The sequence below is a fragment of the Crocodylus porosus genome, unplaced genomic scaffold (assembly GCF_001723895.1).
Source record: "Crocodylus porosus isolate Cpor-Errol unplaced genomic scaffold, CroPor_comp1, whole genome shotgun sequence".
Lineage (NCBI taxonomy): Eukaryota > Metazoa > Chordata > Crocodylia > Crocodylidae > Crocodylus > Crocodylus porosus.
In genome coordinates, this window is record NW_017728938.1 from 3814462 (window position 1) to 3839749 (window position 25288).

General features: G+C 42.8%; 1 protein-coding gene across 1 annotated transcript in view; it reads left to right on the forward strand.

The window, feature by feature from the left end:
• DOCK3 (dedicator of cytokinesis 3) overlaps positions 1-25288 on the forward strand; it is a 551204-nt gene that overhangs the window by 114825 nt on the left and 411091 nt on the right. Inside the window, exon 5 of the mRNA XM_019547385.1 lies at positions 3556-3652. Within this exon, the coding sequence (XP_019402930.1) occupies positions 3556-3652 (97 nt within the window). The remainder of the gene's footprint in view (positions 1-3555; positions 3653-25288) is intronic.

Genomic DNA, 25288 nt, shown 5'->3' on the forward strand with positions numbered 1-25288 from the left:
TTTATATACAGTGTTTCAGTACAGTATTCTCAAGAGGAGGTGAAAGAATGCTATGTCTCCTTCTGTGGGTGTGAAGAACCTGGGCACTGTGGAAATAATGTGATTATTTTGCTTAGTGTGTAAATAAAAAAAAAAAAAAAAAAAGAGCCCCTACATGGTTTTTGTAACCAGTACACAAAAGAACCTTGGACCCGGGGAAACTTCAGAGCAACCTGATTCATGGGAAATGTGTCTGTTGGTCAGAGCAAAGGGGAGAGAATCGGCCAGGTGGGAGAAACACCCGACGTCTTGGGAACTTGACAGTTCCGGCCTAGTGTTTGGCTGTTGGAGAGACCTAGAATGCGGCATAAGGAATATTTAGTACACCATAATCAGAAAGAGTCTAAGATTGACTGTTATTAGAATGATAATTACATAATCAGCTCATGTAATTCGGAAATACTCTGTGTTCTCTCAGGTTCCTGTGGGATTTAGTAGAGTTACTAACTGATATGCTTCATGGGTATGATATATGGTAGTGATGGTATGTGACAGCATGTTGCTATTAGAATGTTGTATTTAAACCCCCTACTAATGTTTAACATTTAAAAGATTTAGGTTGAGATACTAATCTGCCCCTAAGACTTCCAGGTGGCATTTCAGGCTATGAAATAACTAAGTCATTAGCAGGGATCCTATTACAAATTCCTCAGCAGCCACAAAACCACTAATGATGTTTAGAGTCCTTGTATGTCACAGTGTTGGCTTGGAAAGATCCCAAAAGAGCTAGAATAGCTTTCCCCTACTGAATATACTCAGAAGTGCTCCAGAACAGTTGCCTAGATCTCTTTCTCCACCTAAGCTTTGTGCTACAGCTCAGGTCCATGCAGAAGCACATATATTCTGTCTAAGTCTCTGATTATGTAGATGGAGAAAAAACATGCTGAGCGCTTGCCTTAAAGGGAGAGATTCCTCAGCTCATTTTATCCATTGATTACTTGGTGCAAAAGGCATTAAATGCATTGGGAGCAGCACCCTGGAATGTCTTTCTATCTAGTCTCCCACTTCCATACATTCTTTCTAGCCCCATGGCCCTTGCAGTCTTGTCCACACGTTAGCCCAGCTTCAGTAGGTGAGACAGAGGGTATGCTTAGTCATGCCTAGCATCCTGGGAAATGTGAGTTGTGGGTCCCTTCTGGCTGAGTGGGGTTTAGAGCTTAGGTCTTTCACTTCCTTGGCAAGTACTTTAATCCCTAGGCCAGTGGCTGGTAACGTTTTCTGGCAGTGAGCAGTAATGGGCTGGAATGACCCAGTGTGGGTCCAGGGCAGGCTGGACCTAGCTACTGCCGCTGCTGTTCCTTGGCCCCTACTTGGGCAAAGCCCTCCAGCTCTGTGGGCTGGATCCAGTGGCTCTGAGGATTGGATCCAGTTCATGGGCCATTGGTTGCTGACTCCTGCCCAAAGCTATTGGGTAAGAGGTGAGTATGTGATTCCTCTTCTTCACTTTACTTCACACACTGAAGTCAAGCTAAGAATGGACTTGGTGCCTGTGTTCCTCACAGAATAGAAAAGTCCCAGGATTGGCACATGCACACATCACCCTTCCAGTCAAGGTACTGTGAGACCCCCTCAGGTGTGCCCTAATGCAGGCATCATGATGGCAGTGGTCAGGTAAAACTGCCCCTGTACAGACCTGTAACATGCACCTTCATTAAGGAAAGCTGGCTGAGGCTGCAGCTCTTCCTGGTCCTGCCATGTGCCTGTTTCCTGGAAGTGCTGTTCAGGGTCAAACTGGGAAGGGCTTATCCTCCTGCCTGTTTTAGGCAAATCAGAGCCCTAATGCAGGAGATGTATACATATGCCACAGCCCTTCCCACCAGTCTGGCTGTGCAGCAGGCACTCAGGGCAGTTTTACTTGGGGGCAGCAAAACCAGGGTTGAGAAGCACTACGGTAAGTTGAGCATAGTTCTCAACTGAGGGTGCCACCACATTCAGAAAAGTTGTGAGAGGTGTTTGGACTCAGAAAAACATTGAGAACCAGTGGTTTAGTGAGTGGCTGAATGCACTGCCACTTTTCTGCCATTGAGTCAACAGTGCAATCCTGAGACAACTGTTCAGACATGTTTTGCGTTGTCCAGGGACAGAATGTTAACACTTGTTATCCCGTAAACCTTTTTAGCATTTGCCCTGGGACAACAGATATGGATGTCTGAACAATTGAGCTCCTGGGATAAAATGGTTTCTTATTGCATTTCCCCAGGTCTGTTTGTAGTCTTAGTGCTGTTCCCTATCAAATCGTCGCACTGATTCAAATAGATGTCTCCCTTGAGCTGAATCCAAGCAGGGCATCTCTCCTTTGAATGAACTTCCAGTGAGATAGAAATGTACAAGGCTGTCCACTGAGAGGCAGGGAGAGCTATGTTTCCTACTGAGTGGAATAAAATTGCCCTCTGGGGTTGCATAAGACTTCCCATTACCAGAAGGGGAGAGCTATATGTCTCCCCAGGGTGGAATGGAATTGGCTTCTGGGAATATCTGCTTAGTTGCCCATTGAGAGAATGGAGACGCAGTCCATCTCCCTCAGTGGAATAGGAATGTACTTCAGAAAGTGAGATGTGTTCTCTTTGGACTAGTATTAGTAAAGTGATCTTAGAGCAGGGGTGGGCAAGATAAGGCCTGTGGGCTGGATCTGGCCCACCAATAGATTCTATCTGGCTTGCTGGTGGATGGCCATTACCTCCTTGGATCTGGCCCACGGACAGCCAGTAGCTCCAGCTGCCACATGGTGCCAGGCACATGGGACTGCGTCTGCCCAGCAGCATCAGCCCTTGATGTGGTGGCATCAGCTGTGGGCCCAGATGGGTGGGCAGTGCCACCAGCTCTGGCTGCAGCTGGCAGGTTCAAGAGCTCTGAAGAAGAATCTGCTAGTGGCATCCACAGCTGATGCTGATGCACTCCCAACACAGTGGAGGCTCCCTCCTAGAGCTCTGCTCCCAGACCCTGTTGGCAGCGTCAGCTGTGGGCCCAGTCAGGAGCTTCTGCTGCAGCGGGTGGGGACACCGCCAACAGGTTCCACATCAGGTAGCTGTTTGCTGCACCCACAGCTGACACTGCCGCCCAATGTGGTGGAAATCCCCTTCTGGGTCCATAGCTGAGCTTTGGGGCTCCTGGCAAACTACAGCTCCATCCGGATTCTGGAGAGAGGGGAGGGGGTTTGGGTCTGGGAGAGAGAAGAGAGGAGAGAGATGGATATGTCCCACAACAGGTATCCAGAACTCACTAAGGGGTCTGAAATAATTGCCCACCCATCTTAGAATAAGATACGTGCATCAGAATGTCTCAGCATCACTATATATGATTATCAAAACCTTCTTGTGCACTTTAAAGGTTAGTTTAGAATTTGCCAGGAAGGCAGTCTGACCAATTTTAGGGGAACATATTGTAACCATTGCTTTTTGTCTCTGTATACTTATTACTTGGATTCTAGTTTTTAGATTTCATGAATTTTAATTTGGGCATTTCTATTTTTCTCACATTCTGGATACATTCACAACAATGTTTTTCTCTGTTTTACAGGCAGTATGAAACTGTAGTTCCTCTTGAAGACTCTGTTGTGACTGAAGTCACAGCAACACTCCAAGAATGGGCTGTCCTCTGGAAACAGCTTTATGTAGTAAGTACACTAAGAAAAACAAGATTGTTTGTATTCCATACTACTGAACAAGTGATAGCAAACAATTTTCTTTCTTGACCTGAACGTTCTCCTAATTTGCTCTGGGCACCATTGATATCACAGTTAATGCTGTTAAGAATTTATTGTTTCCATATAATTTTGAAAGTGATTATCTCTTGCAAGAGTCAAAACAGTTGGAGGAACATGGTAGATAAATATAAATTTCTCCTGGAATTTGAACAAAGTGATGTATGTAGCCTTGTAGTTCTTGCTGTGGCAAAGAGCTCATCCTTAGAAAGGAAATCATCTTTTTTTTAATTTAGCAGAAATGTAGTATTATACTTCTTCAAATGTGCAAGAAAAAATTGATAAATCTGTATAACATTTGTATGTTAGGCTAGGAAAGGAATGTTAACCCTGTTCTACAAACCAAAGCATGCATAAATTGAATTATGGTTAACTTAATCAAAGGCATACACTGAATCAGTGCGAGAGCTACAGCTAGTATTTGTATGCATCTGGCTTTTAGACCTGTATCTATCCTGCAAAGCCAAAATGCTGCTTATTGGGCGCATCTACACGAGAGACGCTATGTCAACGTAGGATCAGAAATTACTCATGTGCCGCTGGGACTTGGCAGTAATGGTGGTTACTGTGCAGTCATTTAGTTCTTGCTAAAAATGAAATGACTGCGCAGTAACAACTGCGCAGTCGGGTGCCCATATAGACATGCCCATTTATTCATAGCATCTTAAAATGTCTGTCTAAGAGACTGAATGGAAACATTACAGTGCACTTGGGTCTGTCTGTGAGTAAGACTATGACAAAGTTTTCATTACCAAAAACTGTAACTTAATTGCATTAATTTATTAATGTAATTTATTCACTTTCTGTAGTAATTTGATAGCTGGTTGCTGCTTCAGTTTAGTGAGAAAATCATGACTGATGGTCACAAGTAAGAAGCCAACAATTACAACACAGTTATTTTAGTGATATCGGTTATTCTATGTGCATCAGATGGTTGTATACAAGAACTGAATTTCAGATTATTACTTTAGAATTGTTACCACTATACATAAGAGAAATGCAAAGCAGAATAAAAAGTCTCTCTGTTTCCCTAAATATCATTTATCTCTCTCCTGCTCTTTTATAGATAATTCTTTATATAGATTATGATTGCATTTTATTTAGAAATTCCATGGATGTGTTTTAGTAATTCAGTTGACATGTCATGTAAGATTTGAGTCTGCCTTCTGGACTTTCATAAAGTGAACAGAAAGAGGTCCCTAGACCTCTGAAATAGTTTCATAATTGTTTAAATGTTTTTGTTCATAGCTTTTTAATATTCTGGAAAAAATATTTATTAAGTCTGAAATATGTAAACACTTTTATTTTTGGTTAATTTTTTAATCCTACACTGAATTAATCTCGAATGTCTGGAAAAGTGGAATGCCTCTGTGTTTAAATAGTTTATAATGTGTACAAGATTTCTATTTTAACATTTCTTTGGGTGGAAAGAAACCTTGTGTTTTCTTGAGTCAGTTCCAGGTGGAAACATTTCAAGTACTACATTGAGATTTTTTTTTCTTACATTACTGTTGTTGCTATTGTAAGAAGTATCAACACATATGACAATTTAAGAGAACTGTCTTGCAAACAGGCCAACAAAGTCATTTTAAGTGTTGTGTTTGTGGAACATACCTTAATGTGCTATTTGCTTGTTAATAGCAATAACAAACCCCATTCCAAAACTTATTTTTCAAATTTTCTTCTTGAAGTTCCGTAAACCTGGTCTGTGAGCCTTGCAGAATCTTTAATGCACTAACATGCTTTCCTACATAAAGGCCCCCCTCCTGTGTCAATTTGAACTCATAGCTTCTAACTACAGCCCCATTAACTTGCCAGGGAGCCCATCTGTCTTGCCACCTTGCTGACAACAGGAGAATTTTAACAGCTTGAAGGACACTTATGAAAGCTACAGAAGCAGTTAGCAAATTCTGCTTCAAATAATTTGGAGTCAGCAGGGACATTCTGTATCTGCTTTCTTAAAAATTTAACTATTCTTTTCTTTCCCTGAGCTCTGTCCCCACTCATGAAGTTTATCAGTTATAGCTGTGCAATCTTAAAAATGAAATCTCAGTAGATAAGTAAAAGGACGATCCAGTTTTCAAATGTGTTATTTTAACGGATTTTTAACTTTCTCATACATATTGGTTGCCTTTCCTTTCCAAGTCTTACTCTGTGTTTAAGTAAAATGTTTTCAGTTCATCTAGACATATGAAAAAAATAAAGGTATCAGGTATCTAGGTTGTAGCTGTATTGGTCTACAGGAAAAGGCAATTAGGACTCATAGTAGAGATGATAACTTTTATTAGACCAACAAGATTTTTGCAAAAAAAAATCTTTAATTGTGGGTTTTTGGGCACAAACACCTTTCATCAGGCATTAGAGAAAAGACGGTAAAAGTTCTCCTGGGTAGAAATAAAAGTTTTTTTTTCTCCTGGGTAAAAAGAATAAATTTATTAGAAAGATTACCAACCAAAGTATTTAATTTGTTAAATAGATTTGCTTTGTACCAAATGAAATTGTATTATAGAGACCTTGAATCCTCTTTGGAGAAAAGCTGGTATAGGGTTAGACCAGTGAAGAATGTGTTTTTCTGTACTATACTCTCTTCAGGCCCCCATGTTTCCCCCTCCACCCCCCATATAAATATCACTATTCAGACTCAGAAGCTTCTTCATGCATTTTGAGGATTGCAGTTGCATAAAATTAACCTTTAGCTCTAGTTCTTGGGGAGGACTGTCAAGACGTGAATGCTAATGCACTTTATCATTGCTGGAAGAAACTAGATAAACCCTATCTGAAATGTAAACCAATACGACTAAGCCAAAATCTATTCTGATTGGATCAGTGAAAGAGAACAGAAATGCAGCTCTTTATTCCTTCTTCCTTCAGTAGGCTACTGGCTTTAAAGATTTTGCTGTTGAAAGCTGAAACGCACAAAAAAATGTTGGTGTATTTTCCAGTTTGGCTGTGCCCTTTAATCCATGAGGCACGATCCTTAGGGGTGTTGTAAACAAGATGCCACATGAGCTAGGTTCATTTTCAGTATGTTTTTCCTTGCTAAGGGACGCTTCTACACAAGATGTTTACTGCTCATTAGACTAATTAGCTGTTCAGTAACTGTCTCAGCATCTACATGTGTACCCCTATTAGGTTGGAGTAAACTAACTTACTCTGCAGCAGGATAGTACTTGTAAATACAAGTACTATCCTTCTGCAGAATGAAACTCTGCAGCAGCACCCATGTAGACGCTGCCCCAGGCAGCCCTCTGCAGCATGTTGAGCTGTGGAGAGCAGCCCTGTGCTGGGCTGGCAAACTGACCCCCATAGCCCCTGACTGCTGGGGCTGCTCTGACCTGACTCAACATGCTGCGGTCCTGGGCACACATTCAAACACCAGTAAACTCAAGAGTTTATTGTTTCACATTAATTGCACATGTAGATGCGCCCAAGGAGACCAAACTTACTGCATCATATACAGAGGTATGTGTGGCTGCTTATTTGGGACTGAAATATATTTGTACTATAGGGTTTTTTTTATTTTAGGACTGTCTCCAGTACTGTTCTAATAGACAAAATGATGCTACTTGGAATCTCCTCAGTGCCTAAGTCAGCATTACACAATGCCTGCTCTTTAGTTAGTTTGACTTTAAATGTTGCTGTGATGTGTAAGCTTTCTGTTTGACGTAGTTCAGAGGAAATATCTAGCCATATGAAATGGCACGACACAACATGGGGAAGTGACCTCTGTGCTATAACTTTTTGCAAGTAGGACTTCTCTTCGTCCATGGAAACTGGGAACCATCAAAACAATAGCGTTCATATTTCCATAGTCATATTTTTGTTTTCTTGCGATAATGTGGAATTAAATTAATTTCATTGTTGTACTATTTTTAACAAAAATGCATAATGTATTAAAAAACAAAACTAAAAATAGAATGTAATATTGGTAAAATACAATTAAAAACCAAGAAGAAGTCTACATTGTAATGCTGATATAGCCCTCCCCTCAGTGGAACATTTCAGGTGTATGTCTAAACAGATTAGTCTGTTTTAGGCAATGAAGTACCATGCAAGGCTTATAGTCAGCAGCTTTAGTAAAAGTAACTTCTTGAATCATTGCATAAAATGTATACAGTGTTACTAGACAGATTACAGCTGCCTTAAGTTATGTACAACATACACTCTACCCTAATAAAGCTCTTAAATTTCTTTAGAGGACTGTACCCATATCATCTCCAAGATGCTTCCTTTTGAATCAACATCTCTCCTGTAATGTGTAAATGAGACGCGAGCAGTTGTTTTATATGGCATGAAAAGATTACTAAGTGCAGAAAAATATATTAGCTAATTACGTATTATAAGGTATTTGCACACAGTTGAGGTTAAATTGTCATTTCAGTACCACAACCTTTTGTTAATAAATGATACATGTTACATGCTTACCCCTCTGGTAAATAAGGCAACTTAATTTAAGTGCGAGAGAGCTCACATTATGTTTCCTTATTGATTTAAACATGTAAGAGTTGAAGTCAGCTGGAAGTCAGTTGATTACATTTAGAACACCTTCACTAATGTATTTATTCTGAGCACAGAAATGGTAACTACTTGGGTAAGTCTCCAGCTGGGGTGGGCGCTATGTGGGGTGAGTGTTCTACACTGGCTGGGGTGGGCTCTGCAGGCAGCGCAGGTGCAGTGCTGGCCAGAGCAGGCGCCATATAGGTCAACTGTAGATCCAGAGGCAGCACCAGGGGCCAGATAATGGAGCTCTGTCTATCCCACAGCAATATCTTTGACTCCCCTGGCATAAATGGTGCTTGTTGCTTCTAAGTTCTAAATGTTCATCTTTTTCACGAGGAATGAAAATTCTTCTCAGTTGCTGGCTCACATAGCACTGTAGATTTCTGAGAAGGCGTTTTACATTCCCGCATTCTAGTACAAAGACCAGAACTCTACCAAGTATAATTGCTAAACAAGTCAGTCAACTAAGTGTTATTGTGCAAATATGCATAGACACATTTTTAGCATTTTGATATCACAGTGATAGAAGCATTATGAATAACTATGAGCAGTGATTTTCAGCCAGGGTGCTGCCATATCACGGGTTGCCTTCACATCCTTTGAGGGATGTCATCCAGAAAGAGGGGAGAAATGAAATAAGTGTAGGTTCCAGCTGGGGGATAAATGCTGGCTTTTTCTTTCCAGCTGCTCCTCCTTCCCAACTCACTGCAGTGTGAGCTTTTTCCTACCAGAGACTCATCCTCCTTTCTGGCCCCTCTTCAAGCAAGTAAATGTTATAATAAATTAGTTTTTAAAGGGAGTGATGTTCAGTATACAAAAATATGGATGGAGGTGCCTTCAGTCTAAAAAGGTAGAGAAAATCACTGCCTTAGATGGAAAGGTCTCATCTGAATCTAGTCATTCACCTTAACTATCTTTTCAAAGGAAATAATCTTAAAAGAAAATGAAGTAAAATCCTGCTGTCGTTGGTTGGAGACTCCCTTCTGCAGGGGATGGAGGCTGCAATCTGCTGACCTGACCTGTGGTCTTGGGAGGCCTGCTGCTTGCCTGGAGCCTTGATCTGAGATGTCACAGAGGGACTAATGAGGCTTATCCAGCCCTCTGACTACTACCCCCTGCTGCTCATCCATGTGGGCACCAGTGATATTGCCATGGGAGACCCTGCATGTATCAAAGTGACTACACAGCTCTGGGTACAAGGGTGAGTGGGTCTGGGGCTCGGGTTCTGTTCTCATTGATCCTTCCAGTCAAGGGAAAGGGCCCAGGCAGGAGCCAGGTGCATCCTGCAAATCAACACCTGGCTGCACAGGTGGTGTCACCGGCAGGGCTTTGGCCTCTTTGACTATGGGATGTTGTTCCAAGAAGGACTGCTGGGAAGAGATGCAATCCACCTGACGAAGAGACAAAAGAGCGTTTTCACAGACAAGCTCACTAACCTAGTGAGGAGGGCTTTAAACTGGGTTCACTGGGGGATGGAGACTAAAGTCCTGAGGTAAGTGTGGAAGCAAGAGACCTGGAGGAAGAGCATGGAGGAGAGGGCAGCAGGGGAGGTGCTGTCATGCTTCCTGAGAAATCAGAGCAATTGACTTGTTACCTCAGGTGCCTGCCTGTACATGAATGCATGGAGCCTGGGAAACAAGAGGAAGAATTGTAAGTCCTTGCACAGTCACAGAACCATGATGTGATTGGAATAACAGAGACTTGGTGGGAGCTTGCATGACTGGAGCATTGTCATGGATGGGTACAAACTGTTCAGGAAGGACAGGCAGGGGAGAAGAGGAGGAGGAGTTGCACTTTATGTAAAAGAACCATATGATTGTTCAAAGCTCCAGTATGAAACTGGAGACAGGCCTGTTGAGAGTCTCTGGATTAGGGTCAGAGGGGAGACCAACAAGGGTGATGTCCTGGTGGGTGTGTGCTATAGACCACCAGACCCAGAGGAAGTGGTGGATGAGGCTTTCTTCAAACAGCTAGGGGAAGTTTCCCAATCACAGGCCATGGACCTCACTGGGGACTTCAATCACCCTGACATCTGGGAGGACAATACAGCAGCGCGCAGGCAATCCAGAAAGTTTTTGCAGAGTACTGGGGACAACTTCCTGGTGCAAGTGCTGGAGTGGCCAACTACAGCCCATGTTCTTCTTGACCTGCTGCTTACAAACAAGGAAGAATTGGTAGGGAATGTACTAATAGATGGTAACTTGGGCAGCAGTGACCACAAGATGATTGAGTTCAGGATCCTGAGGAAAGGAAGGATGGAGAGCAGCAGACTAAGGACCCTGGACTTCAGAAAAGCAGACTTTGACTCGACTCGCTCAGGGAACTCATGGGCAGCATCCCCTGGGAAGCCAATCTGAGGGGGAGAGGAGTTCAGGAGAGCTGGCTGTACTTTAAAGAAGCCTTACTGAGAGTGCAGGAACAAACCATCCTGATGTGCAGAAAGACTAGCAAGTATAGCAGAAGACCAGCTTGGCTTGGCAGGGAACTCTTCAGTAGATTAAATCACAAAAACGAAGCTTATAAGGAGTGGAAGTTTGGACAAAACTAGGGAAGAATATAAGAGCATTGCTTGGGCATGCAGGAATGCAGTCAGGAAGGCCAAAGCGCAATGGGACTTGTAACTAGCAAGGAACATGAAGGGTAACAAGAAGGATTTCTACAAGTATGTTGGTAGCAAGAGGAGGCTCAGGGAAAGCATGGGTCCATTACTGAATGGGGGAGGAAACCTAGTGACAGAGGATGCAGAAAAGGCTCAAGTTCTCAATGGCTGTTTTGCCTCCATCTTCACAGATAAGGACAGCTCCCAGACTACTGTACTGGGGCAGCACAGTTTGGAGAGGAGGTGGGCAGCCCTCAGTGGTGAAAGAACAGGTTATGGACTGCATAGAAAAGATGGACATGCACAAGTCCATGGGGCCAGATGGGAATGCACCCGAGGGTGCTGAGGGAGTTGGCTGATGTGATTGCAGAGCCCTTGGCCAACATCTTTGAAAACTCTTGGTGATCAGTACAGGTCATGGACAATTGGAAAAGGGCATACATAATGCCCATCTTTAAGAAAGGGAAAAAGGAGGATCCAGGGAACGACAGACCAGTCAGCCTTACCTCAGTCCCTGGAAAAATCATGGAGCAGATCGTCAAGGAATTCATTTCTATGCAGTTGAAGGAGAAGGTGGTGAATAGGAACAGTCGTCATGGATTCACGAAGGACAAGTCATTCCTGACCATTCTGATAGCATTCTATGATGAAGTGGCTGGCTCTGTGGATGTGGGGAGACCGGTGGATGTGATGTACCTTGATTTTAGCAAGATTTTTGATATTCTCCCACAACATTCTCACACGCAAACTAAGGCAATATGGGTTGGATGAAAGGACTGAGGAGAACAAGGAGCAGTTCTCAAGTTGCAGCTAGGGAAATTTAGGTTAAATATTAGGAAGAATTTTCTCACTAGGAGGGTAGTAAAACACTGGAACAGGTTACCTAAAGAGGTATTGGAAACTCCATCTTCGGAGGTTTTCAAAACTCAGCTAGACAGAACTTTGGCTGGGATTATCTAGTTGGGGATGGTCCTGCTTTGTACAGGAGGTTGGACTAGATGAGCTCTTGAGGTCCCTTCCAACCCTAACGGTCTATGATTCTGTGATAAGAACCCTGCCTGCTGTGATATAGATAAACCCTTTATAAGAAGATCCAATGTATTGTAGTTGTAGTTCAGTTTACTAGACCTTTAAAGGTGTCTAGGTTCAAGTTTATTACATAGAATCATAGCACTAGAAGGAACGAACTTATTCAGTCCCCTTGCAGAGGGGCAGGGTTTACTGTAACTAAACCATTCCTGATAGATGTCTATTTAGTCCTTTCTTAAAAACACCCAATTAAGTACATTCTACAATCTCTCTAGGCAGTTTTTTCCAGTATTTAACTCAGTGGCGACTGAGAGCCCTGGTGCACCCCCTGACCTGCCACACTCGCTGCTTAAGTGACCGGCAGGGGCAGCAGGCGGGAGTGCCGGTGCCCCCCCCTGCAAGTGCTGGCTGGGGAGTGGGAGCGCCTGTCCGGAAGCGGCTGCAGTGATTGACTGTGGGGGACTCCTCCCCTCGCCCCCCTGGTCAGAGAATTCGGCTGGCTGTGGTCGGCTGGATCAGCCATGGGGGGGAGGAATTCCTTCCCTGCCCCATCACTGAGATGGGCCGTGGGCCCCCGCCCAGTCACTGACTGGTTGCTTGGGGGGGCATGTACCCCCTTTGACTAAGGTGGCACCAGTTGCACATTATTTAACCGCTCTGACATTTAAGAAATTTTTCCTGTAGTTTAACCTGAATATGTCTTCCTGTTGCTTCAACCCGTTGTTCCATGCCCTATCCTCAGTTAGCAAGGAGGAACAATCATTTGCTATCTTCTTTATGGCACTCTTTCAGATAATTGAAAACTATTATCCATAATCTCCTCTTCTCCACACGAAATATACCCAGTTCTCTGACTCTTCTCCTACAGCTTGCTTTCTAGCTTTGGCATTATCTTTGTTGCTTGCCTTTGGATCCTCCCCACTTTCTCTACATTCTTGTTAAAATACTGTGCCCAGGACTGGACTTACGGTCGAGTTCAGGGGTCATTAGCCTATGGTCTGCAGACTGGATGTGGCCTGCAAAGCTGTTGTGTCTGGCCCGCAGATGTGGGGCTTTGGAAGCATTCAGTGGCAGAGGTTTCTCCTAGGCCCTGGTGGTGAGGTGTGGAAGCAGTCACAGCTTTCCCTATGCTGCAGTAGGGGAAAAGTGCTGGAAGTGTGGGCTTCCCTGAGACTGTGGTAGGGAGAGACAGTGGTGGTGGATGGGTGCTAACGCCTATTTGCCTCTGACCAGAGCTGGGTCATTCTGTCCTGCAGTTGCTGTAGTTGAGACCTAACGAGTACCATGCAGACTGATACTGTCATTTCATGCATCTTGGATATGATGCTGTTAACGCAGTGTAACAGGATATTTGCTTTTTTTTTGCAGCAGTATCACATTGCTGACTCATGTTTAGTTTGTAATGCACTGTAGTTTCCAGATCCCTCTTGGCATGCTTCTGCCCAGCTACCTACTGCCTGTTTTATTGTGGTGCATTTTTCTCTCCTGAATGAAGTACTATACATTTATATTTGTTGAAATCCTTGTTATTGTTCAAAGCCCATTTCTCCAATGTATTGATATAATTTTGGATTTTAATTCTACTTTCTTTGTGTTTAATGTGCCAACCAGTTTTTGGCCATCTGCAAATGAAGAACATACTCTGTACTCATTTATCCAAATCATTATTAAAAGTGTTGAGTAGTGCTTGACCCAGAATCAATCCCTGAGAGACTCCACTTCATACCTCCTCCCAGTTGGAAATTGATCCATTAATTACTGCTTAGTACCTGTGATCTTTCAGCCAGTTCTTTTTCCATCAAAGGGGAGTCCATATTTCTTCAGCCCACTTAGAAGAATGTCTTATAGCTAGGAACCTACCAAATTCATGGCGAGTGGGGTGCGCAGTAGCTCATTTAATCTTGCAGGCTCCCCTGTGAACCTCCGTGGATTGGTGGAGGGGCCCCACTGCTCGCTCCTGATTAGTGAGGAGGCAAAAACTGCAGTTTTAAATATGGCATCATTTTTGCTGCTCGGCTGAGGGGTCTTGGCAGCCATGCTGTCTGTTGATGACTGGCCGGGAGGCAAGAACAGCACCATATTTAAAACTGTGGTTTTCACTTCCCTGCTGATCAGGAATAAGCAGGGGGGTGGGGGGGACCTACAAGATAAAAAGAGATGAATAAACACAGAACACCCGGTTCTAAATACTGGTGCTGTTTTTGTCTCCTGGCCAGTTATCAGCAGATAGCCTGGTTGTCAGGGTCCCTTGGCCAATCAGTGGCAAGTGGCTAAAACAACTCCATATTTAAAACTGCAGTTTTTGCCTCCCTGCCAATGAGGAGCGAGTGGCGAGAGCGGAGCACCTCTGCCAATCAGTAGTGAGGGGGAAACGTTCGAGATTAAGGAGCTGCTGTGCACCTGACTCCCAGTGTGAATTTGGCAGGTCCCTACATAGCATTTTGACAAAAGACTTACTGAAGTAAAGATATGTTTGCCTGGTGGAAAATAATGGAATATTCTCTGACATCCTTTTTTCTTATCTTGAACTCCATCCATTCTCCCCTTTTATTCACAGTGACTTTGCTAACCATCTGTTCACAATTTTCCGTATTTGCGAAGACAGAAGGAAGTAGGCATTGAATAGCTTTGGGCTTCTTTGTATCTTCCATTAATAACTCGCCTTCATCATTTAGCAGCAGACTGCAACTTCCTTTATTTTTCTCTTACTCCTCATATACTTACAGAATCCCTTCTTCATTTTTATGATACCTTGTCGGCTACGATTCATGTTGGACCTTTGTGATTCTGATTGTCCTTATATGTTTGTTTCATATACATCCTTAATGATTGCTCCCCTATTCCATATCTTTTTACTTACCTCTTATGACTTTCAGGTTGTTTAAAAGCACCTTTTCCTGATGTGATGATCTCTTATAATTTATCTCGTCTTTCCCTTATCTTAAGGTGGATTGCAGTTGCCACTGATATGTCCTTCAAGAATAGCCTGTCTTCTTCCACTCCTTTTTCTTTGAATTTATCTTTATTTATCTCTAGGACCTTGCCTCCTTTTCACAGAAATTTTTTAAATCTGAAATTCATTGTCATCGTTTGGTGTTCACCTGCGTTACTTTGTTAGGATTGTGAACTCATAAATTCATAATCACATCTAAGTTGTCAAAAGCCTTTGATTCCTTTTTCTAAAACAGAATAAATTCTGTTTGTGAGCTGTTATTGAGTACTTAATAGTTACCACATTTGTCTTCACCATCATTGCTTCACTAAGATTTTACTCTTTTTCTAGAAGAATTAATTATGTTTTGCTTTCGTCTGTATAGTTTCCTATATCATGCTCCTCCCGTAGTATCTGAGAACCTTCCAATAGCACGTTAGGCAACATGGCTGACACTGGTCCATTATTATGTTTTGTTTGGTTTTACTTTGTTTTTGTGTACAGCTCTTTTTGTAAGGTACCATTCTAGGTATGAATCACTGTATCTAGAAAGCTGATATTCATGTACAAGTATTCCAGAGAGAATTTGTTGGAAAAGTTGTAGTTATTGAAGTTGTGCTAGAGATCAAAAGCAATTTTGTGTGCTCTGGTCAGATGATGAAAATGTCATTTCTATGTAATAAGTTTAATATGGGTTTGGTGATACAGCATAGTTCTTATCTTAACTTGGATCAGCTGTATTGCTTGCCTTCCTGGCCTGGGATTGTAGTGTATAGGCTAGTGACATTCTTGGTTGCAAGAATGGCCTTCTCAGGGAGATGATTAATATTCCATATTTTGTTAAGAAATCTGTTGCATCTTGTAGAAAATTTGTTCTATGTTATTACCAAACAAATCTTGCTTTCTACAGTATGAGTCATTGTGGTTCCTAATATGGGGTGTTTATGAACCACTAGCACGTAAGCATAGCTTTCTGCAGAAAATATTGATTCACTCTGAGATCTTTCATAACAGATTTGATTCTTGAACAAAGAAAATTCCAGGAATCAGACCTTCTGCTGCAAAGGATGCCTGACTCTAGAATTGTTATCAAATGCCTTCCAGCTGCAGTGGATCAGATATTTGCTCTACTACAATTCTACTGACTTCCCGGAATCCAGGTTAATTAATAAGAGATAGCTACAAGCATAACTGTTTTGAAGTGACCAAGATGGTTCTGATTGACCTACTTACTATAGATATCCATTCAGCTCATGCTCCATTTCCCAGAACTCTTTCCCCTTCCTCCCACCAGCCAGTTGGATCTCAGAGGTTCCCATTCTTCTTCCATTCTGACCCAGTTTGGTGTTCTCTGGTTAAGTAATATAGATAGAGGCTGTTGCATGCCAGTTCAAAAAATTCTGAGTTAGGAGCAGTAAAAAAAAAATTATCAAAAGGTTTTACTTACTCATCTAAGTGGAAAAAGTTCTTGATGTGGACAGCCCAGCATGATGTACCTCTATTGCAGCCCTCGATATTTAAGATTTTGTTGCATTTTAAACAGACTGATCTTTCATTCAACTTAATAACATCTACCTAGTGGCATTCTTAGCATGCCATCCACCTCTACTACTGGACTTAGTATTTTCTTACACATTGGTATCAACATTTGCCAAGGGGCAGTCACACACTTAACCACTGATTAGAGGATGTACTACTACCTGAGAATTCAGTGTTGTTCCTCCTAAAGCTCATAGTATTTCTGTTCAAGCCTTTCTCAGACTATTCCTTATGCTACTTCGTGGTGGCTCTCACTTCAGGCTCTTAAGGATGATATTCACAATATGACATCATCCAGGGACAAAGTGGTTCTCAGACCTCACTTTATTCACCGATGATAATGATGACTGTCATCATCATTATCATCAGTGAATAAAGTGAGGTCTAAGATCATCATCACCACCATCTTATTTATTCACGGTGAAGGTGGTATCAGATTTTCACCTAAACCAGTCAGTCAGTGTACCTGCTCTATTCTGAAACCATAGTTGGCATCTAGGGAAAAGTATTGACAGATGCTAGAGGCTAGCTGCAAAACTGCAATGTTTGGTACCTTCATAGCTGTGTTTACTCTATATTTGCCCACTGTGCATGCTGAGAAGGCTACACTATGGCCATAGAGGCACCCAAGCAGAGCAGAATGATCTGGGCACATGCATAATCTGAAAATCGAGTCACATTCATGAAAAAAAATAAAAATAATGTGTGTGACTGGTTGGGTAGAGGGGGAACTACAACTACCCGCATTCTGTCCCTGTTTTTGAGAATTCTCAGCAATCTAGGCCTCAAATATGCAAAGAAACCAAAGGAGAGCAGTGGCCCTTACATGCAGGGGTCCTGGTTTTCCCTGTTAAAAAAAAATCACAAATTCTCTGAAAAAAATTTGCAAATTCTCTGATTAAGCCCCCCAAATCCATGATTCAAATGAAATGCTCCCCACAGCCTTGCTTATGCCCCTCACTCCCCCCCCCACAACCTCCCCAGCCCTGCTGGTGCACCTCGCCCCTCACCCACAGCTCCTGCTCCCCCAGTAAAATGAGAAATCTGCATTTGCCTCTGGTAAAAGGTAAAATCCATATTTTTTTTTCCAGTTTTCCATGGGAAATGGAAAATCCGGATCCCTGTTTATATATAGCCTCAGATAGTGCTATAAGGGATTTAATCTTAGAGGCATGAGAGTCATGCACCATACAGTAGGATTCATATTAACTCAAAGAACTGGTTACTGTAGGGAAGTGACCATTATTTTGCTGGTTAAGAACTGTCCCCATCAAGAGTTTCTTGGTGAAGCATCTTGTTTTACTTTTAAAGATCTACCAGTTCTGGACCAAATTTTAAAGATATTTCTTTAAAACTAAGTCTAACTATTTCTCTGAGTTCTTACATTAAAGTCTGTCACTAAATCTCCTTCATTTTCTTACTTCTGTCTTGTAATAAAAATTGTACAGGGTGAATATGATGTACTTTGGGGGTTTTCAACCGTTTTTAGTTTAAGTACCCCCGGTGGCTGGATGCTGGTTCGGGGGGGCGGGTATTAGCACATGGCTGAACACTGAGGGGTGGTATGCAGCCAGACATGGAGCAGGGAGGTGAGGATGGAGTGCCACCACCTCCCAGGAGCAGGGCCAGGGCAGGGCGGGGAAGCTCACCAGGCTGGGGTTAGGGCAGCAGCTCCCCTCTGCAGGGCAGGGAAGCTCACCAGGCTGGTATGTAGCAGCAGTGGCCACTGTTTGCGAGCTTCCCCACCCTAAAGAGGGGCATCATTGCCTTCGCCCCACCCTGGCCCTGCTCCTAGGAGGCAGTGGCACTCCATCCCTTCCCACCCACGTGTACCACTTAGGATCAGTCCAAGTACCCCCAGGGGTACGCATATCCCTGGTTTACAACCCCTGCTGTACATGATTGCAATTTTCAGGGGAGGAAAAAACCATTTCCATTCATTCTCCTTAGTATAAATTTGTTTGCCAACATGTTATTTTCTTATTTGTGGTATAAGAAAGCAGTTTTATTTAAATTCAAAAAACAAGTGAATAAATGTCTCACTTCCTTGTCTTCTTTCCCTGAATATATATTAATACCCATGTTTTTTCAGAGACAAGCTAAGAGATTTTTGTTGGAGTCTCCATGTTTCAAAGTATTGGCGTACATCTGTGTAATGCAGTGTCACATGGTCTGGCTATTCTTTCTCTTTTACAGGTTAGATTGTAATTCTTCCTTTATTCTAGTAATGTCTTGTTTTCATACTTGCAGGTGAAATTGGAGAAAGAATGAGTGGTATTCAGTTTTAATTCCATGATTTTGTTACCTGCTAGTTAGTAAAAACAAAGCTGATCAATTGGAAGCTTTGATATATTTACTACTGGTGTAGCAAAACAGAGGAATAGATGACTCTACCAACCAGCAGGTGGAAATTAAAATGTTTGCTGAGAGAGGGAACCTAGCATTCCTTTAGGATTTACAGATCATCATGGCTGAGAAATTTTGGATAAAGATCACATATTGCAAGCTGCCATAACCTTAATATCTCTTGATGTGACCTAAATTTGAAGTAGTGGCCCCCAAGGATGGGAGAGATCTCAGTGTTACAGCTTTCCATTTTCCAGGATTATGGATATTATACCTCAGTCTCAAAAGGACGTTGACGGGGCGTTGTTTAGTGTTTTTTGCTTTATCTGACAGCATTGACATTACCTCTCAAATGGTACACCTAAAGAAGCATAGAAGCACAAAGAATGCTTCTTTTATACATTTAGGACATTTCAAATAATTTGTTACTGTAATTTGTTTCAATCGATGTTGTTTCCTACACATTATGAAAATTAGTGTTATTGTTAATTGTATACTGTGTTTTCTTGTATATAACATGTCCCAGAATATAATATGCATCTGGTATTTGAAAGGCAGAATGTGGAAAAAAGATTTTTCCAGAGTTACAGCTGCATAAGGCAGGGACAGTGCTTCTTCCTGGGCTAGGAGACAGATGGATCCCAGCCCCTGCTACAAGTTCCAATATAGTATTGTCTCCTTACAGATTCACGTGAGAACAGAAATGATGAATTCCAGTGCCTGATCTTTGTCATGCTCAGGAATTTGCTGATAGAATGCTGCTCCCTTTTTTATTTATACTGTATTTTTATACTCCAACAGGTAAGCACCCAGGCAGGGATCATCATATCATGGAAATAAACATGTGGCTGAGATGATGGTGTCAATGTGAAGGCTTTAGTTTTTTTGAGAATGAGTGTATGTTCTAGGGTGGAGGACTCTTATCAAGAGATGGGATCTGTGACCAGAAAGGGAAAGAGCTTTTTTGGACATCTTCTGGCCAATCTACTTAGGGGGGCTTTAAACTAGGAGGATGGTGAACAAAACCCTTCAGCAACAGAACAAACAATCCAGAAGGGAGAGCTCATCCTTGTTTTATCTGTGACGTGTTACGTTCTTATGCCTTGTGGTTGTGCATCATGGATGACTGTATAGTTTTACTAAAAGGTTAGACAAGGATTTGTAGAGGATGGTTTGGATAGGCAGGATCCTGGCTCAGGCAGAAGGTTGGACTGGATGACCTTCATAGGTCCCTTTGAGCACTGTTTTTCTATGATTCAGTGATGGGGTGGGGGAGGAGGTTGGAAGAAGAAGTGGACCCTCCCACATTTTAGCCTGAAAGTCTAGTAGTTAGGCCACAGGCTGGTGACAGGGCAGAACCTTTCCCACGATTTTCTATTTTGTTTAATAAGTAATAAATTCAAACTGCAGTGGGTCAGCTTCAAGAAAAAAGCTGACCTGCCTTCCCTGGAGTCTAGTGGTGAGACCAGCATGCTGAGAATCAGACAATGAACATTTTTAACCCTCTCTGGATGAGGGAGGCTTAAAACAGTTTCTCAACATTTTTTGTATCAGGCCCCATTTGTATATATAGAAGGCCCAGTTCCTACCCAGTAAATAATTTAAGTAGAAAACACACAAGTATTTTGCCACTCTGCAAGTTAAAGCAGCTCAACGGTCTTAATTTTAAAGACAGAAATCAACATCAATAGGAAAACATTAACAGCAATATCAACATGTGGCCTTCCATTACTCCCAAGTGATATTCATCATTGTGCAATTTGCACAGTGCAAACTGCCAGTGCCCCTCGCTCCTGACTTGCAGCCCCCAGCCTTGTCAGTGCCCGTCAGTCCTAACACACAGCCCCGCACCCCTCAGCCCTGCTGGTGTTTCTCACTCCTGACGTGCTGCCCCCAGGCTCCAGCACCCCAGTGTGTGGGGCAGGGGGTGGGAGTGTGGGGTGAGAAGGATGCACTTGCAGTGAGCATGGGGCTGCAGCCTGGCCAGATCAGTATGGGGAGGAGATGCCTCTGTGGCCCAGTGAACAAGACCTGGAGCAGGGTATCGAGACTTGCTGCTGCTGCTGCCACCACTGCTATGATCCCTGCACCAGATATGCCACCAGCAGTGCAAGGAATAATGCATGGGAGGGGTTGCACAGCTTTCACCTCCTCCCACTGCTTGTGTGACGGGCCATGGCTCTACCCTGCTACCATAGCATGGCTGCTACTGCTCCCCTTGGGCCGCCTTCACTGCCTGCCACCCCACTTCCCCTCCAGGGTAGAGCCATAACTTGAGGAGGGCAGTGGTGGCAGGAGGAGGTGAGGGCAGTGCACCTCCCCTCTCCACATCTGTTACTCCTCAGGCTGCTGGTGTTGCAGCTGGTGTAGGGGCTCTGATGGTGACAGCAGCAGCAGCAACAAGTCTTGACACCCCACTCCAGGTCCCATCTGCTGGGCCACAGAGGCAGCTCCTGCCTGTGCTGCTCTAGCCAGGCTGCAGCACCATGCCCATTGTGGGCACACAAATATGGGGGGGGGGGCACATGCCCTTCCCTGATATGACACCTGGTATGCCCCATAGATTCACCTGCAAGGAGCTGCTTTCTATGTTGTCTGGCTTTTACATGCATGTGTGAGCATACAGTTTCATAGTAGCTAGGGTTAGGAGGGGCCTGAACAGATCATGTAGCCTGACTCCCTGCCACAGGCAGGAATGAATGCTGGGTTCACAAGAACCCAGACAAGTGATCATCCAACCTCCTCTTGAATTTGCCCAAGGTAGGGGCGAGGACCACTTCCCTGGGAAGTTGGTTCCAGATTTTGGCCATCCTAACTGTAAAATATTGCCTTCTGATCTCTAACCTAAACCTATTCTCCATCAGTTTATTACCATTGTTCCTCATCACCCCAGGTGATGCTGGGGAGAAAAAGGCTCTGCCTATTTGCTGTTGATCTCCCCTGATGAGTTTGTAGGCAGCCACCAGGTCCCCCCTCAGCCTTCTCTTGCTGAGACTGAACAAGTTCAGGTCCCTCAGTCTCTCCTCATAGGGCCTGTCCTGCTGCCCTCTCACCAAGCGGGTGGTCCTGCTCTGACTTTTCCAGACTGGCCACATCCCTCTTAAACTGCGGTGCCCAGTACTGGATGCAGTACTTCAACTGCAGCCTGACCAAAGTCGCATAGAGGGGGAGTATCACTTCTCTGGACCGGCTTGAGATGCATCTTTGGATGCATGACAAGGTATGGCTGGCCTTGCTGGCTGCGGTCTGGCATTGGTGGCTCATATCCATCTTGGAGTCAGTAATGACTCCAAGATCCCATTTTGCCTCTGTGCTTTCAAGGGAGGAACTCCCCAACCTTTATGCAGTACATATGCATGTGGTGCCCCCTGCCCAGTAGCCCTTCTCCCGCTCCCTCCAGCCTCAGGCAGCCCCTTGCAGGCTGGACTCTGCCTGCCTGCTTGCAAGGGGAAACCCTTGGCTCTTCATGCTTTAAAGGAGAAATCCAGGATTTTCCACATTTTTCCATGATTGTTCTCAACCCTTTCATATATTCTTGCAACCCACTTTTGGGTTGTGACCTGTGGGTTGAGAAACACTGTGGAACCTAGACCTCCTGCTCCCTTGGTATGTATTCTAACTACTCGGCTTTTGGACTAAAATAAGGCCTTTTCCTCCTCCATTTTGTTTCTGGCAGGTCAAAACGCAGGGCAGAATAGAATATGAAACTGTACATAATGCTAAAACCTGCAGTTATATGCCTGTGTACATTCCCTTTAAGTGTCTAAAATGAAATAGGATTTTCTTTGCTCTCATGAAACTACTGTATTGCATGCCTTTCAGATTAATTTGCACTATGTACCTGCTTCTTTTTGTAGAGCATGTTAAAATTTGGGAGAAAACTCTTACTTGTCCTATCTCAGGAAGGTGTGTAGGGGTACAATGCCAAAGATCCTCATGATCCTCCTGCTTCATAAGGACTCAAAATCTTGAGGGTGGGAAAGGAATAAAAATGTAACTACTAGTAATGTAAAGATTAGCGCCTGAAGGAGTTTGTAACTACCTTGCAGAGACGAGAAGGAAGAAATACAACCTAAGGAACAACTTGGGAATAATAGGGGTAGTAAGCCTTAAATGTTTTTTGTTATAGTGGATTGAGTAGATATGACCACTATATATATGATATCCAAACCAGTGTATGCTCTACATTAGGAGATGTAAAAATATTGCAAGTAGCAAAATTAATTTTCTTCTCCTCAGTTTATAATAGTGTATTGAAACATAATAGAAACTTTCTAATTTTTCTTGTTTCCTAATAAAACATCTCAAAATTTTCCACAAGCATTAATTAATTAGACTGTATAAGTCCCTTGTGATTTAATGGTAAGAGCTAAAGAAATCTCTGTATCTTACAGGTAAAGCATAGTAACTTGATTCAGAAGGAAACTGCTGTTCACTAAATCAATAATATCATTTGATGTTATATGGAAGTACTCATGTGGGTGACTTTTATCTAACAAATGCACTGGCCCAACCCTATTTTGTTGTGAGATCCAGTAGGATTACAGAAGTGTCAATGTGCCATCAGTAACTGCACAAATAGTGACATATGATCTGAATATTTTTAAACGTTTATCAAATCTGAACGTTGGATCTGAATTACAGGCACAATATTTTGAACACCTTTCAAAATTCTACCTACCCTCTTCCCACCTTTCTCTCTTTTTTACATGCTGACGGGTACATGTATATAACAGCCATATGCAGATGCTCTTGTAGTATATATACACGAGTTTACATTGTCTCATTCTCCAATTCACTGATAAGGACAGTTGCTGCAAGGAAAATCTTTAGGGAAATGCCAGGCTGTGTAGAAGAGCTATGTAGCAGGTTGGGGTTAGCGTCTTCAAACAATGTGGGGTTTTTTCCCAGACCCAAAGAGAGTGCCTGGGCTCTGTGTTGTGGCTGCTAGCCCTTCACTTTTTGCTCTCTCTGTTTCACTCCAGCAAACTCAGGGTCTCTCAGCTCTGGTCCTTGCTGCAAACCACAGGAGAGGCAACACTGGCGTGATGCTCGGGGCTCATCTGGAAGCCGACCCACCTGCTCTCTCCCTTTCAGCTACTGTTGGAACCCTGGGAGCCTTTTAACTCCCACAGGGCCAGCCAGTTATCTTTATCAACTGTATCCAGTCCTTCGAGGCAGGTTTGTAAGCACACTCTGCCTGCCTGCAGCTAGCTGCACTCCCCCCCCCCAAGGTGTGCAGCCTGCTATAAGGATCCTGGAATATGATACTGCTCCAAGTGAAGAGAATGCAAGGATTCAACTCTTCATTAGGGATGGATTAAGGAGAGTAGCCAGGAGCTTTGATTTGAATTTAATTCATAAGCATGTATTTTCTTTTAAGCCCTTTTCTTCTATGGTAGGGAATGAGGCAAAGCACTTACCTTCATTTTTTCAGAAAGGATTTTTCCCTCATGACCCTGTGTACTGCTGCCTTGTGAAGTTATAGTCACTGAATAAGGGAAGTAAAGAATAAAGCTGTCCACTCATCAGTAAACTACTTCTTCAGCTCTTGCAAAGTGCAGTCCATTGGGAAAACACTGCTCAGTAGCCTAGTCACAGCCTGTTCAGCAGATGCTGCCTTTAATTTCCAGAAAGTATATATCTTCTTTTCACACCCATTTTTTCTGTGCATTGAGTGTGAAAAATGATTTGAACATGATGAACCTTTTAATACTACATGTGTTCAGGCTTTGTATAATTTATGATTTGTTCAGCCAAAAATTGTGAGGTTAAGAACAGGGAAATGTACCATACAGTCAGACATTTTTAAATGGCCTGATTCATGAACAGTGTCTTCCCCCTGTAAAATATTACCTACAGGACTTCAGTTTTTTTGTTTTTTAATTTATGTGTGTATACAATCATAATCTTTTTACTACATACGTTTGTCTCCCTTAAAAGCTTGTGTCCAACTCTATTTGTTTGGAAATTTGCTTTACTTTAATGTATTACTTGGCTGTCTTCAACAGTTAGCATGAACTTTGGTTTTCTACTTTCGGAACAGAATACATTCAGACATGCATGTACTCATACATAAACCACATTATTAATAATTTATTAGGACATTGCCGTAAAGTCTAGATACACATCTTCACTACAGTTTCAATTATAAACCCTGAAGTTCTAAGTACTCGACTATGAATGGGTCCATAAACATTTAAATGGCTCACATAGGAATAGTTTTCCTTTTGTTCAGAACTTTTGAGGAGTTGAATGCAGTCGCTCCCTACTGTTATCTCATAGTTCTTGGATCTTTCTAAGATTTCAGTTAGTCATTGATTTGATTTAATTGCTTAAAGTTTTGGGAAAGTAAAATATAAACAGTGAGCAAAAGTGAACCAGTTAATTTTATATTATCTGAACAATTAGAACACTACAGTATTAACTGGTTGGGCAAGAAGCCAGTTTACCTTTAAAAATCATAGACCTCAGAGGAGCTCAGTAGAATTAAATGAGCTCATGCTAAGTTGTGCAAGGTTCCTAAGCTATTTGACTAGCAGTAAAAACATGTGTGTCCACACATGCAGGGGTGTGCGCTTGCAGTGACACAAATAGCAGTGGC